The following is a 13,500-nucleotide window of genomic DNA, read 5'->3' as shown; positions in this document are numbered from 1 at the left end:
GAGAAAACAGTGATGAGCTGCCTTTACTATAAGGTCATTAATGCATCTCTTTCTTCCTCATTACTTTAGGACCCATTTACATTTAAGTTTCTAGCCTTTCTTGCTGCAGAGCAGCATTTGCTGTATTGCTCATTTTCCAAGGAGATAGGAAGCCATTTGAGAAATGAACATTTGTGAGATGTGACCTTGTACCCATTCTATTTGCAGTGAAAAATGAGTTGGTATTGCACATTGGTATCACCTTCAACATCGGTGCTATGAATTTTCCCTGATTGTCACATTAGAGATATACTGTTTGGCTGCTCCTGTACTGCATAGAAAAAAACATCTTTCTCCTACCCATCTTTCTCTACACAGAATTGTTCTTCTAATGACTCATACACTCCAGCATAGTGAATTCCCTTTTAAATGATGTGATGCCTCTCTTGTATCTATTTTTGGTGTTTAAATTCCTGCTGCTTGCCATACCACTTGAATTACTTGCAGATCTGCTTCTTCCACTGCTGCCTTGCATACTACATGTCTTCTGCTCAGTTACCTATAGATGCCATAGACAGAAGAAGGTCCTGCTTCCTTCAGGCTGAGAATTTTCCTTCCTCCCTATCTGCTCAGGCTTTTCCATCACCTGGTTCTCTGCTTTTTAACCCACCTTCTCTGTCTTGCTGCGTTTATTCTTGGTATCTGACCCTTTTCACTGAACTTACTGTTTGTCCACTCTTTTTCTCTTTGTAACGCTTACTGAGCTTGTTATAGTGACAATGTGTCTAAAAGCATTTTAATTTCATCTGCATTTTTTGTTGTTTCCATCTCTGTTTTAAAAATTGGCTGTTACTTCATCTGTATGATTGATACAGATTTGAGAAAACTTCCATATGTGGAATAAAGATAATACAAAAAAAGACATTGAAAGCATTGAGGTCGTATGTTTAGTGCTTGGGATCAAATGCATGTTCTTGTGTCAAAACAACAGGTCAGGTTTATTTAGAATTTATTAAGAAGGCATAAGAACATACAAAGCAAGTTTTGCTAATGGGAAGTACTTCCAAGATAGTTATTTATATGTGTTTATACTGCAAATAATATAATTTTCTTTTGTTTTGTCCTCCAATGTTATACCCTGATAATCTGATACTGTGTAATTCCTCTTTTGTTGTTGTAGGAGATTCGAACATGCAGTCTGTTAATGGGCTTAGCAGCAGTTCCTTTGGGTTTTGTAGTTTGTCAATATAACTTGCACATATGAATTACAATAAAATCCTTATTTTTGTGACTGTACAAATACACACAAGAGTTTCGGTGAAAAATTATTCTACTTTAACAGCATTTTTTGTATCAGTGAGTTCTTTTGTAATGGTACCCATTTTTATATGCAAAGCTTCTTTTAATTGGCATGTTTTTGGGATTTATTTAAGATTTATTGTCCTTAATCTTACAAGTGTTCTCGCACATGCTGAGTTGTTACACTTTAGACTTAGCCTGGGTTAGGTATTCTGTTAGGTGGTGTGAGTCCCCAGTGCAGTATGTACAGGCCAGTGCGTTGATTCTTATACACCTAAAGAAAGAAAGATGAAAAATGAGTAAGGGGATCATGTTGTATAGAAGTGTATTTGCATTGGTGAGTTCATTACTAGGGTACACTTGCTTCTGAAAATAAACACTTAAATCCCTGTTAGGAAAGCAAGCAGAGCAGATTCTTCTGTAATAACTGTAGGTCTTGGAAACAAGCTGTGTTGAATAGAGAGACTTTTCAGTTTATATATCAGAAGGTTAAATCTGAACGTCGTCATTTTCTATAAATACCTACATGAGCAAGAGGTCTCAGAAACAGGCCTTCTCAACTAGCATGTACATTGCTAATATGCCAATATATAGTAGCTGACACACAAGGCTAGAAATAAACTGTGTGTGTGTTAGGCCTGTGGTGTTTTCTTTTGTAGTTTTGTTTGTTGTTTTTTGTTTTTGTTTTTTTAATTTAGGATAACTGATTTTTGAACCGTTTTATCTGCAGCCACAGTAGGTTTTCTGAAATACGTCACCTCTTTATGAAGATGAAGCTCATATTAAAGGGAAATTCAGTGATGGCATTCTGTTCATATACAGTGGTCAGATCAGATGGTTATATTGATTATCTCTTCAGGCTTAAAACTGTATTCCTCTTTAACACTGACAGTTAAATTTTCAGTGGCAGTTAAATGTTAAAGCATTTTTTGTTTTGAAATGATCTTGTCTAAAACTGGAGTTATTGTTGTTCTTTAAGTGTTAATGGTTTCTGGAAACAAATGTATTTAATGAAGTTTTGCAAGGCACATGAACTGCAATCCCTGTCTTCAGACCTTTACTATTCTGTACTAGAGCGCTTTTAACCATTTTGCTGTGTTCTTTGTATAATTTATGTTTGTGAAAGACTATACACATGCCTTTTCCAGGACTATACTAAGTAAAAACTTGTGCACTAAAACTAATTTAAGATACACCATGGTATCTCATGTCAGAAGACTGAGCAGTTACTTTGGCAGTCTGTGTGAGCTGGGCAGGTTTTTACTTTGAACTAACTGAAACCTTAGGTTCTCTTTGCTTTTTGAAATGCAATCTCTTTTGTTTATAAGGGTGTAAGGAGTTTTTCGTTCTGTTCTTCTAAAATAATGAGTATGCCTGGACACCTAGTTTTGAGGAGCCTTCTGGGAAGACGCAAATGTTTAGCTCATGCAATACCAGTATTTTTAGTAGGTTATGCTGAACTGTGTCTCTGAAATAGCCTAAAGCTGTCTTGAATTAATGCTAATCTGTATGTTGACTTTGGATTATACTGGAGGTTTAAGTGTGAACTATATTAGATTGATGGTTTCTCCAACAATGCAGTTGTCTGGTAAATTAAATCTTGATAAATAGCTTTTAGGTATGTAGGCATAAATGACCCGTGTCTCCTTAAGTTTTGTTACACCATGAGCAGCTTGTGAATATCTTCTATACCACTGAAACATAACCAAAATATAAAGATGTTCTGCAAGCTTGCTTATAAACTGTTCTTAGTGTGAAGTGATTCTTTGATTTAACATTGATTCCTTGCATGTCTTAGTGTTCTTTTGTCTGCATTAATAACAATGTTTTCCTTTTACCTGTAGAAAGCCACTACTCCTGTAACAAAAGGAATTGTTCAGGATGAGTTTTTTGTGAGTTTGAAGATGAGCACCTACCTAGTAGCCTTTGTTGTTGCAGACTTGAAAAACATCAGTAAGGAAACTACTGGGAGTCTGGTATGTTTGTTCCATTTTAAGTTTTTCTTCACCCCTCCCAAGCCAACCAGCTTGATGTGGACAAGTATTACTAGTTATAGCTGAATAGGACAGACTGTTTGGTCTAACCTGAAAAGTTAGACCACGGCATGGTTTAAGCCCCGCCAGCAACTAAGCATCACACATCATACAGTCACTTGCTTACTCCCCCCACCCCCAGTGGGGTGGGTGAGAGAACTGGAAGAGTAAAAGTGAGAAAACTTGTGGGCTGAGGTAAGGACATTTTAATGGGACAGAAAAGGATCATAATAATAATAATAATAACAACAACAATAACAATAACAACAACAACAACAATAATAATGATTATGATAAGAATAAGAATATATAAAAAAAGTGATGCACAATGCAATTGCTCACCACTAGCTAACTGATGCCCAGCCAGTTCCCGATCAGCAGCCCTTGACCAGCTTTCCGACAGTTTGTAGACAGAGCATGATGTTATATGGTGTGGAATATCCCTTTGGCCGGTTTGGATCAGCTGTCCTGGCCTTGTCCCCTCCCAACTTCTTGTGCTTCTCCAGCCTCCTCGCTGGCAAAAAGTCTTTGACTTAGTATGATCACTGCTTAGCAACAACTAAATCCAAACCACAACACTATACCAGCTACTAGGAAGAAAATTAACTCTGTCCCAGCCAAAACAAGGACAGACCACTACTTCCTTTTTTTATTTTTTCCCCTGTGGCTACTATTCACATCTATATTTGAACTGTATTCTGATAAAAACATGTGGCAAGGTCTTTACCAGGTTGAAACCTGATCAGTATACTAAATGTTTCATGTTTGCAGAGAGATGGAAGCAACTATCTATGTGGTGTGCTTCGCTTTGTTTGTAACAGTGAAACTAACTTGCATGGGTTGTCAGTACTTCAGAAGTACTTCATAGCAGAGGCATGTAAGAGAGGAGAAAAAGTCCGAGTGACATATTCTAAGGGAAGTTGTTCTTACTGTGCTTCCCCTTTATTCTGACCACCAAGCAAGATTTGGCTAAGCTAGGGAAGTCCAGCAGACCTTTAGAAAGCACCAAGCACAAGGGATCTAGCAATGTATGAGTAATTGCCAGCTTAAAGAGAGAAACCATAAGAACGGCCATACCAAGTAAGGCCAGAGTCCAGCTAGTGGGCTTTCTGTTGCCAACGGTGTCTGGTAGGCCAAGGGAGACTGTAAGAAGGAGGCATATAATGACATTTTCCACAAAATACATTCTCAGAATGCTTCTGGCAATTAGTGACTGGAAGATTCAAAGAATTTGAGCTGAGTTCACACATAGTAAGTTTATTGTCATTAATGTTATAAAATAGTTTACAGTTGAAGTAAAATTGCTTTGGGTTCATAATGCAATGAGATTTTTCTCAATGCCAGAAGATCCTGTGGTGCTTTTATGTTTTGGTTTTGAGCTTAAAATTTGCAGCTAATACCAAAACCATGCCCTATCTGTTTCAGAAACTTCTGCCAGCTCCTCTTTTACTTCTAAAGCTTTTGTAGCTAGATGTTTTAAATTTTTTTTTTCTCTCTTTGGACTAGGTGTCTGTGTATGCCGTACCAGAGCATCTAAACCAAGCTGGGTATGCCTTAAACACAGCTGTGAAACTTCTGGAATTTTATCAAAGATACTTTTTAATAAACTACCCTCTGGAAAAATTAGGTAAGTTCTATTGATCTTTTTTTAAACAGAAGAAGAAGCCCTATTCAATTCTGAGAAATGCAGAGGAACTTTCATTCTGAAAAGATGTGCTTAAAAAAAAAAAAAAGACAGCATAAACCATGTGAAATAATGTTCTGCAAAAATTATTGAAAAAATAATCATTAAATGTTTGACTGGGTATGAGAATTAAGTGATTCCCAAGCTGGAAAGCTTTTCTGAGCTTTTGACACCAGATTGCTTGTACTTGTACATAATATTAAAGACATGGTTAGTATAAATTTAACATGATGGGCCTTGGTAGAGAGATACAGAATTCTCAGTCTGTAAGCCATGTTCACCAGTGCAGAATCTGCAGTCTGAGTTCTCTGCATGTATTAGTATGGAAATACAATGAAATGCAGTCTTCTAAGACACTATTTCTTGTAGAGGCAGCCCCATTTGCTTGTCACTTTTGTGCATGCAAGATATACGTGCAGTGTCTGTGTAGTGATTTAAGTTGTTTGTGTAACAGTACTGCTAGAGAAACATGGCTATAAATCTATGGAGCTTCTGTGCCTGAGATGTGAGCATGTGTTCACACCACAGGATTTAAATAATGGGGGGTTTAGGGGTTATATATAATAGAATAAGTAGATTTGAAATACAGAATTGCTTTAACTAGTTTTCAAAAGCTTCTTTGGAATTTTTTCCAGATCTGGTAGCAATTCCTGATTTTCAGTCCGGTGCAATGGAAAACTGGGGTTTGATCACCTTTCGAGAAACAGCACTCTTGTTTGACAGTAATACTTCTTCAGCAAGGGATAAAAGGTCAATAACTGCAGTGATAGCACATGAGCTTGCCCATCAGGTACTACACCGGGGAGGTCATTGTTTAAATGTGGTGGGGGTTTTTGTTTGTTTGGGGTTAGTTGTCTTTGGGCTTTTTTTAAACGTAATTCTGTCTTTAAATTCACCCGTGCTCTCACTATGACTGGGTAGTGCATTGTATCTGTTCAGAATACCTGCAGGTATATTTTCTCCAGTACGACAGGCAGAGTGCAACTCTGTCATTGATGTACTTAGGGAATTGTTCATGCAATAGCATTACCCTGGTTTGGACTGAACTTGATCTTGTCATGTGATAAAGCTGAAGATGGATGGAGTGTTACTGTACTAATTTGATTTTATATCTGAAAAAGAATGATGGTTTTGGCCTTTTGTAGTGGTTTGGCAATCTAGTAACTATGGAATGGTGGAATGATCTCTGGCTGAATGAGGGATTTGCCACTTTCATGGAGTACTTTGCTATGGAGGAGATTTTTCCAGAACTACATTCGGTAAGTATTTTATGTAACTACACTTACTGTACCCTTGCTAAGTTCTAATTTTTAATACTGCCCATAAAGGACTGATACTTATAAACTTACATTGAAATTCACTTTGGGCACCATTAGGATTATACTGTATCTCCTCTACTTTGGGACTTCCATTATGCTGGAAGTGGTTTTGGGGGGGGCTTTGGGGAGGGTGCTTGCTTTTGTGGATCTTTTATTTTTATTTTCTAGTAGTCTACATGCAGTCTTTGTGGTTTGTGTAGGTTAAAGCATTCTGTGCAAAACAGCAGTTGTTAAAAGGTGTAGATGTCTATATATCAAATAACTTAAAATCTTTATACAGAAAGTCCAGGCACATTGACCAAGTTTGTGTGCTTCTAGTAGACTTAGGAATCATCAGAGCTTTAGGCTACTAAATATGCCTGGAGTAACTCCATTCTTTCCATTATCGTGGTATTTGCTTGTGCTTGGATCTGTTTGGGATTCACAAATCAGGGGACCTGATATATAAGTATCATATGGTTGCACCCAATGGACTCTGATAGCACTGAGTTACTCTGATAGTACAAACCGCAGCTCCGTACTTCTCTTTACACATATGGCTGAAGGATGGAATATATTTGGTATAATAAGCTAGTGGTCATTTAAAGTTCACTGAGGTACTGAGTGACCTAGTTTTTCAAACTCTGGAAAACATGAAGGATTCAAGCTTGATCTTTCCAAGAAAGGGATAGGAGCTACTGCTGTAAAGCATCCCTGTCACTGAATACAGGCAATGAAACAAAGAATGGTGGAACTAAATGGAGGGGGCAGTGAACAGACTAATTTTGCATCCTGGGTAAGGGTATTTCCTAGGAGAGGAGATACCTGGGCTCTGGAACCACCTTCGAGGAGTGTTTGTGATTTGCATCAGTCGTGGAATTAAAAACCTGACATATACTGACTGTTTCCTGCTTGCTGGATTGCGTTTTTCTCAGCATTCTGACAGCAGGTTTTGAGTTCTTCATTCACCCTTGTTACTGCATTAAGAAACTTGGGTTGCTAACTTTGTTCGGTAGAATTCTTTCTTGGAGATGGGTGTTTAAAAAGTTTTTAATTTGGCCTAGCTTGGTTGTTGAGTTTGATGGCCACTGAAAGTGTATTTGTATAGCTATTCTGCTTGTTGAGTGTGTATGTAGTGAAGGGAGGACACAAAACTAGTCTAGTGTTTTGACAAGGACATATCTAACACCTGTATACTTAATTCTGAAAGGTGCCTGTCAAGGTGCCTTCACCAACATCTCATTTCACCACGTGGTGATGCCAAAATGTGTTTTGGTTAAAAAAAAATTTAAAAAAATAAAAAAATTAAAAAAAATAAAAAATCACTCAGGACTTCTGCATTCAAGAAGAATAGCTTTAAAATTTTTAGTTTTAAAGGGTGTCTTCGTTGTACCATACACAGATCTTACCTTTTTATTTTCTTTTTGAACTGTACTGTATAGAGGAAACTGTACGCAGAATTGTTTGCTCAAGTCTTCATGAAATGAAACGGATAAATACCAGTACAATCAGCTGCTTTTCAGTGTTTGGTGTTGTCTTGTTCTGGTAACAATGTATTAAATTCATGTATCTTCATTCTAGAAGAAAACAACGAAGATACTTTGGTACTAGGATCACTAGATAAGGTGGTGTTTACATTCATACAAACATCACTATAGTGAGTAATTTCCCAGGACTTAATGCTTTAATATTAAAGCATATGAAAGAAGCCATGCTTTTGTATTCCCTGCCTCCTGTAAATTATCTGAAAACATTGATGAGCAAAATCTGAAATTTGGTACATACTTATTTAGTAGGTACATTTATTTACCCTAGTGCTAATGATGAAGTTTCCTGAGAGAGGACCTTAGGGATCTGGACAGTGATGGAAACTCAGGAGTGAAGTTCCACTGCTAAAATGCGGCAGGGAAAAAGTAGATTTTACAAATGCTACCCTGACAACGTTTTTGCTGCCTCCATTGGCAGGAAGGCAAGCAATGGCATGTTAGACCAATGGAAGAGGAAAGCAGAGACAACTTTTATTATTCTGCTTACCGTGTATGTTTTAGTGTCTTAGACACTTATAGATGTTTCTCTTTTAGGATGAAGATTTCCTTAATTTAATTTTCAAGGCTATGATGAAGGATTCATTGAATTCTTCACATCCAGTTTCTTCTGCTGTTCAGTCTTCAGAGCAAATTGAAGAAATGTTTGATGCACTTTCTTATATCAAGGTAACTTTAAAAATATTTGGAAAATTATATATTAGCCATTGAAAACATGAATGTGGAATCCTGGGTAAGTAAGCATGTACTGACAGTTGTTTGGGGGTGGCTTACACCTAGCACATACAATGCACGATCTCTCAATAGTGTTTCTGAGCATCTACATAGCTTTTAATTAGGAAAAAAATATGTATGTGTATTTGTGTCCTTACATAGTATCCTTCTGCTTGGTGCACACTTTCAGGGTGAAGTAAAATACTTGTGAAGATGTTAAGAGGGGACTAGTAGGTGAAACAAAATAACCAGTTAGACATACATTCTTTTTCTGATAGCAGACTGTAACAACTGCTTAAGAAAAGAGTAACAGCAAGGCACTTACTGAAGCAAGCCCTCCTTTTTATATTCTCTCTACTTCAAAACCCCAGTGTTTTAGACTTCCTGAACTAGTGGCTTGCACCTGGAATGTAAAATCATTTCACTGCATATTCTGGTTGTCTGTAACTTAATTATGATGTCTAGTGAGGGTTGTGTATGAGGTTTATGTTTTTCTTAAAAACTTCACAGTGCCTCACTGGAAAATGCATGAGAGCGAGTATCTCTATTTGACACATTTTCACTGATGTCTTGAGATTAGGTAGTTTGTCCTGTGATTTTGGCAGAATTGAAGGAAAGCCTTTTATATCTTTTGGATTAGCTGTAATTTTTCCTCCCACTGTCTGTGTATGCTTGTACTTTCATCTAATTAGAAACCATGGGAACAGCTAGTGCTTACTAGAAGATAGTCAAATACTACATCTTTCTCTGCTCAGTGGAATGCATTTCCCACAGCTGTCTTGGCTTGTCCCTGTGATTTCTTTTGCAAGTCTCAACTGTTCAACACATGTTGTCTGGCATCCTTCAGTAGTCTGAGGTGCCAAACGGACCTACAATAATGATGTGCTTCCATTTATTTTGGTCTCTTGTTTTCTGAACTACAAGAACAGAGATGTGTAATTTTCAGCTTCCCTTGGCTGTGAGATGGATTTGGTTTCTCCCCCTAAGCAGTATCTCAAAAGGCATGGCTGTTGTTTCATGCTTCAGAGTTGCTGTCTCAAGTAATTCCCTTTTTGGTGAGCTTCTGGAAGCTATGCATGATGCATGATCATCTCTGTAGGCAATTAACTTTAGAGGTAATAATTCTGTCACTGTTTGCCTGATCAACACTCCTCTGTATAATTTTAATGGAAATACTCCATAAGCGATTGGGCTGGAGTTTCAGTCAATTAGTAAAGCATTACATTTGGAGTGTTACTTTATTGCTAATAGTAAGTATTTGCATCTTCTGAATAAAAAGATAGCAACCTACATCTTTGAGTTTAGCAGTTAACGAACAGATGTTTTGCCCTTGCATTGTCCAGAAACAAGGTTTTTCATGGATGCTTTCTATGTTTCAGAGGCTTTCATTGCCTAGCTCTTTATTCATGCATGCAGTCTTTGTATTCCGCTACTCTTGGCCCTTTATCTTAGCTAGCATTCATGGCAATTTGTGTGGGAAGACACTTGCAACACGGTCCCTAAGCAGGTAAGGGTGGTCTGTTACTGAATTGTACAGCTTTCTTTCTTTTACTATACTACCAACTGACACAGATTAGTAGGTGGCCTCTACATTTTACTGTCTGGAATAGGAATTATTGTACAAAATTATTTTTAGCCTGGTTGTTTTGCAGACTATCTGTAAACTTAACACTTAAAGGTGGGACAACAATCCACCTGCAATAACAGTGTTTGGGAGGATATGACCTAAGAAGAAGAAACTAATAGAGCTATAGGTTAAGTACAGATACATGGCAGAGAGGAAATTATGACATTATTAAAAACTATAGTAAAGGGTATTCCTGCAGTTTCATGAATAATTAGATTAACCAGGCAGCCTTCAGTTTCAGGCAAGATATTACTTAAATTCCAAAACTTGAATTTGGAATGTGTAAGAACCATACATGCTTTCATTAAATCTGCCTTTTAATTTTTTCTTGATCCTTTCTCAGAAGTAGTACCAAAAATATAAAGCGCACCTTTAAACATTTCATAAGCTGTGGCTGCTTGTCTGCATTCACTTGTACAATATGCAAGTCCTCAGGCAATTTATTTATTAGTGGGTGTTACAGAATTATTTCTATGGAAAGAAAATGGCTTTCAGCTGTGTTTAAAAAAAACAAAACCCACCACCTTTATGTTTACACATTTGTGGCCACTTTGATAATAGAACTACTCATTTACTGCTTTTCTTAACAAAGCATGGCTATATTTAAACAGTGTCAAAATACACTTGGCCTTCTACAGTCAATTGCAGCCTACTAAGTGCATCTCATCTTTTTCCTATGTTTTTAGTTTTTTGATACAGCTGCAAACCATGAGTGTTAAATACTGTCTCACAAATATAGTCCTGTGCTATACAGAAGAGTATTGCTGATGAAATACAGCAACCAGCAGACACTTATCTGTAAGAAGGCAATATTTTTTGAGAAGATGTTAATTGGAAAAAATGTCAAGCTCTCTTAGCCTGTTTTTTAACTATTCTGAGCCTTTGAAATATTAAATTTTTTTTTTCCCAAATCATCTGGGAAAAACTTTCAAGCTGTACTAGCCTTTTTTGTAACTTTATTTGAAGTTTATGAAATACTGAAAGAAATATTTTTCCAAGGCAGCTGAGTGTTAAGGTAATTATCCAGATGAGATCATTTGGGATAAAATCTGCCAGGTTATGAGCTATTCTTGTAGTGTGAAAGAGCTGTAACATGCCTATGCTTCAACAAGTTCTGTAACTTTAATTTACCAATCCTTTTTCTTTTTTTTTTTTTTTTTCCTAAAGGGGGCTTCACTTCTTATGATGCTGAAACACTTCCTCACTAAGGATGTTTTCCAAGCTGGCATTGAGGTATATTTGCATAATCACAACTATGGATCTGCCCAGAGTGATGACTTGTGGGACAGCATGAATGAGGTATCATCTTTGATACGTTGTTCTTGTTTTTTGACTTCTCTGTGTTGTCAATTTTGATTTATTTCCTTGATAATAGGCTTAAGTTAAGTACTCTGAAGTTCTTGCTCATCATAATCCAAAGTTCTGTCATATAGATATGGAGATTCCTGTAGCTTCTGGGACTGCACTGAGTATCATCCCAAAAAAGCACTGGAAGTGGGTATGCCCTACTATGCGTATCTACACATGTGGACATGTCAGTGTATATGTAGCCTCTCTGGAGTTGCATTGTTAGTGTTTAAGACCAGAATAAAAATAGTCATCTTAAATGCAGGACAAAACTTTACTTTCCATGAATAGCTGAATCCAGCCTCTGTAGAGGTCTTGGGATACTCTCTAGTAGTGTAACTGTTTCAGTGATAGCTTCTGTTTCAACAAGTGGTGCTGGAATTGCAGAAAAAACAGATTGTAGGGGACAATTTGGTTCAACAGCTCTCCAATGGTAAGGCAAGCATAGGGCTGGTTCTGATTAAAGTGAGTTGGCAGGAGAGAGTTAGGGAGCGAAAAAAGCAAGGGCACTTTGTGAGAGAGTAGGGAGAGCAAGGGGGAAAGTCAACAAGCTGTGGAAGCTGGGGAAGGCAGCAGCGGGCATTGCTGGCTGCATCTCATTTTGTGCCTGAGTGTTTGGTTTGTTTTGAGATTTTCTTGCACGTAAGCGTTATTGCTGTTAATTTTGTGTTTTCACATAGCCTACACTTTTGCATGCTTTCATAGTCTCTTTTTCCAAAGACTCATGGTCTAGCAGGACCGGACTGGAATTACAATTATTTAGTTTACATTTGTGCTTTTATTATTTTACTTCTCTGAGAAGGTATCAAATTTTCTGCAGTACTTTCTTTTTCTGATTTTCACCTGTTGTCTCTCAGAATTTACTGAAATCTACTGTCCCTTTGTTTTAGTATTCTTTCTGTCATAATAATTTTCTTTTTATGTCTTGAATTCTTAGTTTCTCTTGCTTTCTGATAGTCTTTCACATTCAGATTCTTAGCCAGACTCTGTTGTTTAACAGTCAAATCTAGACAGGCTGCATCTCTGATTATTTTCTCTGCCCTTGGTATCAAAACTTCATCCATTCTAGGGACTTGATGGAAAGTCTTTGATCAATAATATCTTCATGCAGTAGGTGTCTGAATAATTAAAATTATTGAACTAGATGAATCTGAGCTTATACAAAATACTGTGTACCTATCTGATCTTTGAGTTGACTGATACCATTATTAGGGCCCTTGGACTTTAGCCAGTGAGATACCAGATCTGTTAAAAGTTTCTTTCAGAGTTTTGCTTCATAATACAAAAAGCCATGTCTCTGTCTGACTTGCTGATTCTTCTCCATTTTAGATGCAAATTATTTCACTGTCTTCCTTATGACAATTAAACCATTAGTATTATCATGTATTGAGATCTTTGATATCCTTTTTGGTTGTTTCCCATATTTCTAGTAATAGTAAAAGCAAATCTGTTATATTCAAGAAATTGACTGGCTTTTTTTTGTTTTGCTCACATTAATTATGCCTAGGCTGAATGTGTTTGAAAATTCCAACTGTAAAAGTGGCCTTTTCTTTGATCATGAATTTTTGCTGTCCACACAGCAAAATGCACAATCATTTCTTAAGTCTTAACCTTCACTGTGGAAACTGACAATCAGAGTGAAGATGAGAAAACTGCATGTGAAGTAAAAGAAAAATCTGTAACACAGCAAGCAAACTTGTTGTATAGCTTGCCAAGAAGGAGGAAGGATAAAGTAATTTTCATGTTTCACTTTCATTGGAGTTAGGAGCTCCTGTTCAAAGAAGATATGTCAATAAAATCAATTAATGTCAATAATTTTTTGCTATTATGAAACAATGAACCTATAACTTCTAATAAATTGGTTTTAATTTCAGGTTATTGGGGAGAGTTCTATTTTGGAATAAAAGTATTCCAGTGGAGCAAATTTAAAATGTACTCATGTCTCTGTACAGATTGACACAAATCTTTCTGCCAG

The 13,500-nt window shown here is 36.9% G+C and overlaps 1 protein-coding gene across 3 annotated transcripts in view; it reads left to right on the top strand.

Moving 5' to 3' along the window:
* The window catches only part of LOC119141328 (leucyl and cystinyl aminopeptidase), a 67,193-nt gene that overhangs the window by 38,568 nt on the left and 15,125 nt on the right, over positions 1-13,500 (top strand). For all 3 annotated transcript variants that reach the window (XM_037373550.1, XM_037373553.1, XM_037373552.1), the window contains 6 exons: positions 3,123-3,254; positions 4,818-4,938; positions 5,631-5,785; positions 6,141-6,254; positions 8,375-8,506; positions 11,346-11,477. In XM_037373550.1, coding sequence (XP_037229447.1) covers positions 3,123-3,254; positions 4,818-4,938; positions 5,631-5,785; positions 6,141-6,254; positions 8,375-8,506; positions 11,346-11,477 — 786 coding nt within the window. The remainder of the gene's footprint in view (positions 1-3,122; positions 3,255-4,817; positions 4,939-5,630; positions 5,786-6,140; positions 6,255-8,374; positions 8,507-11,345; positions 11,478-13,500) is intronic.

This window comes from Falco rusticolus, chromosome Z (assembly GCF_015220075.1).
Source record: "Falco rusticolus isolate bFalRus1 chromosome Z, bFalRus1.pri, whole genome shotgun sequence".
NCBI classification, from domain to species: Eukaryota; Metazoa; Chordata; class Aves; order Falconiformes; family Falconidae; genus Falco; species Falco rusticolus.
Note: the sequence above shows the minus strand (reverse complement) of the source record. Positions and strands in the feature narration are given on the sequence as shown.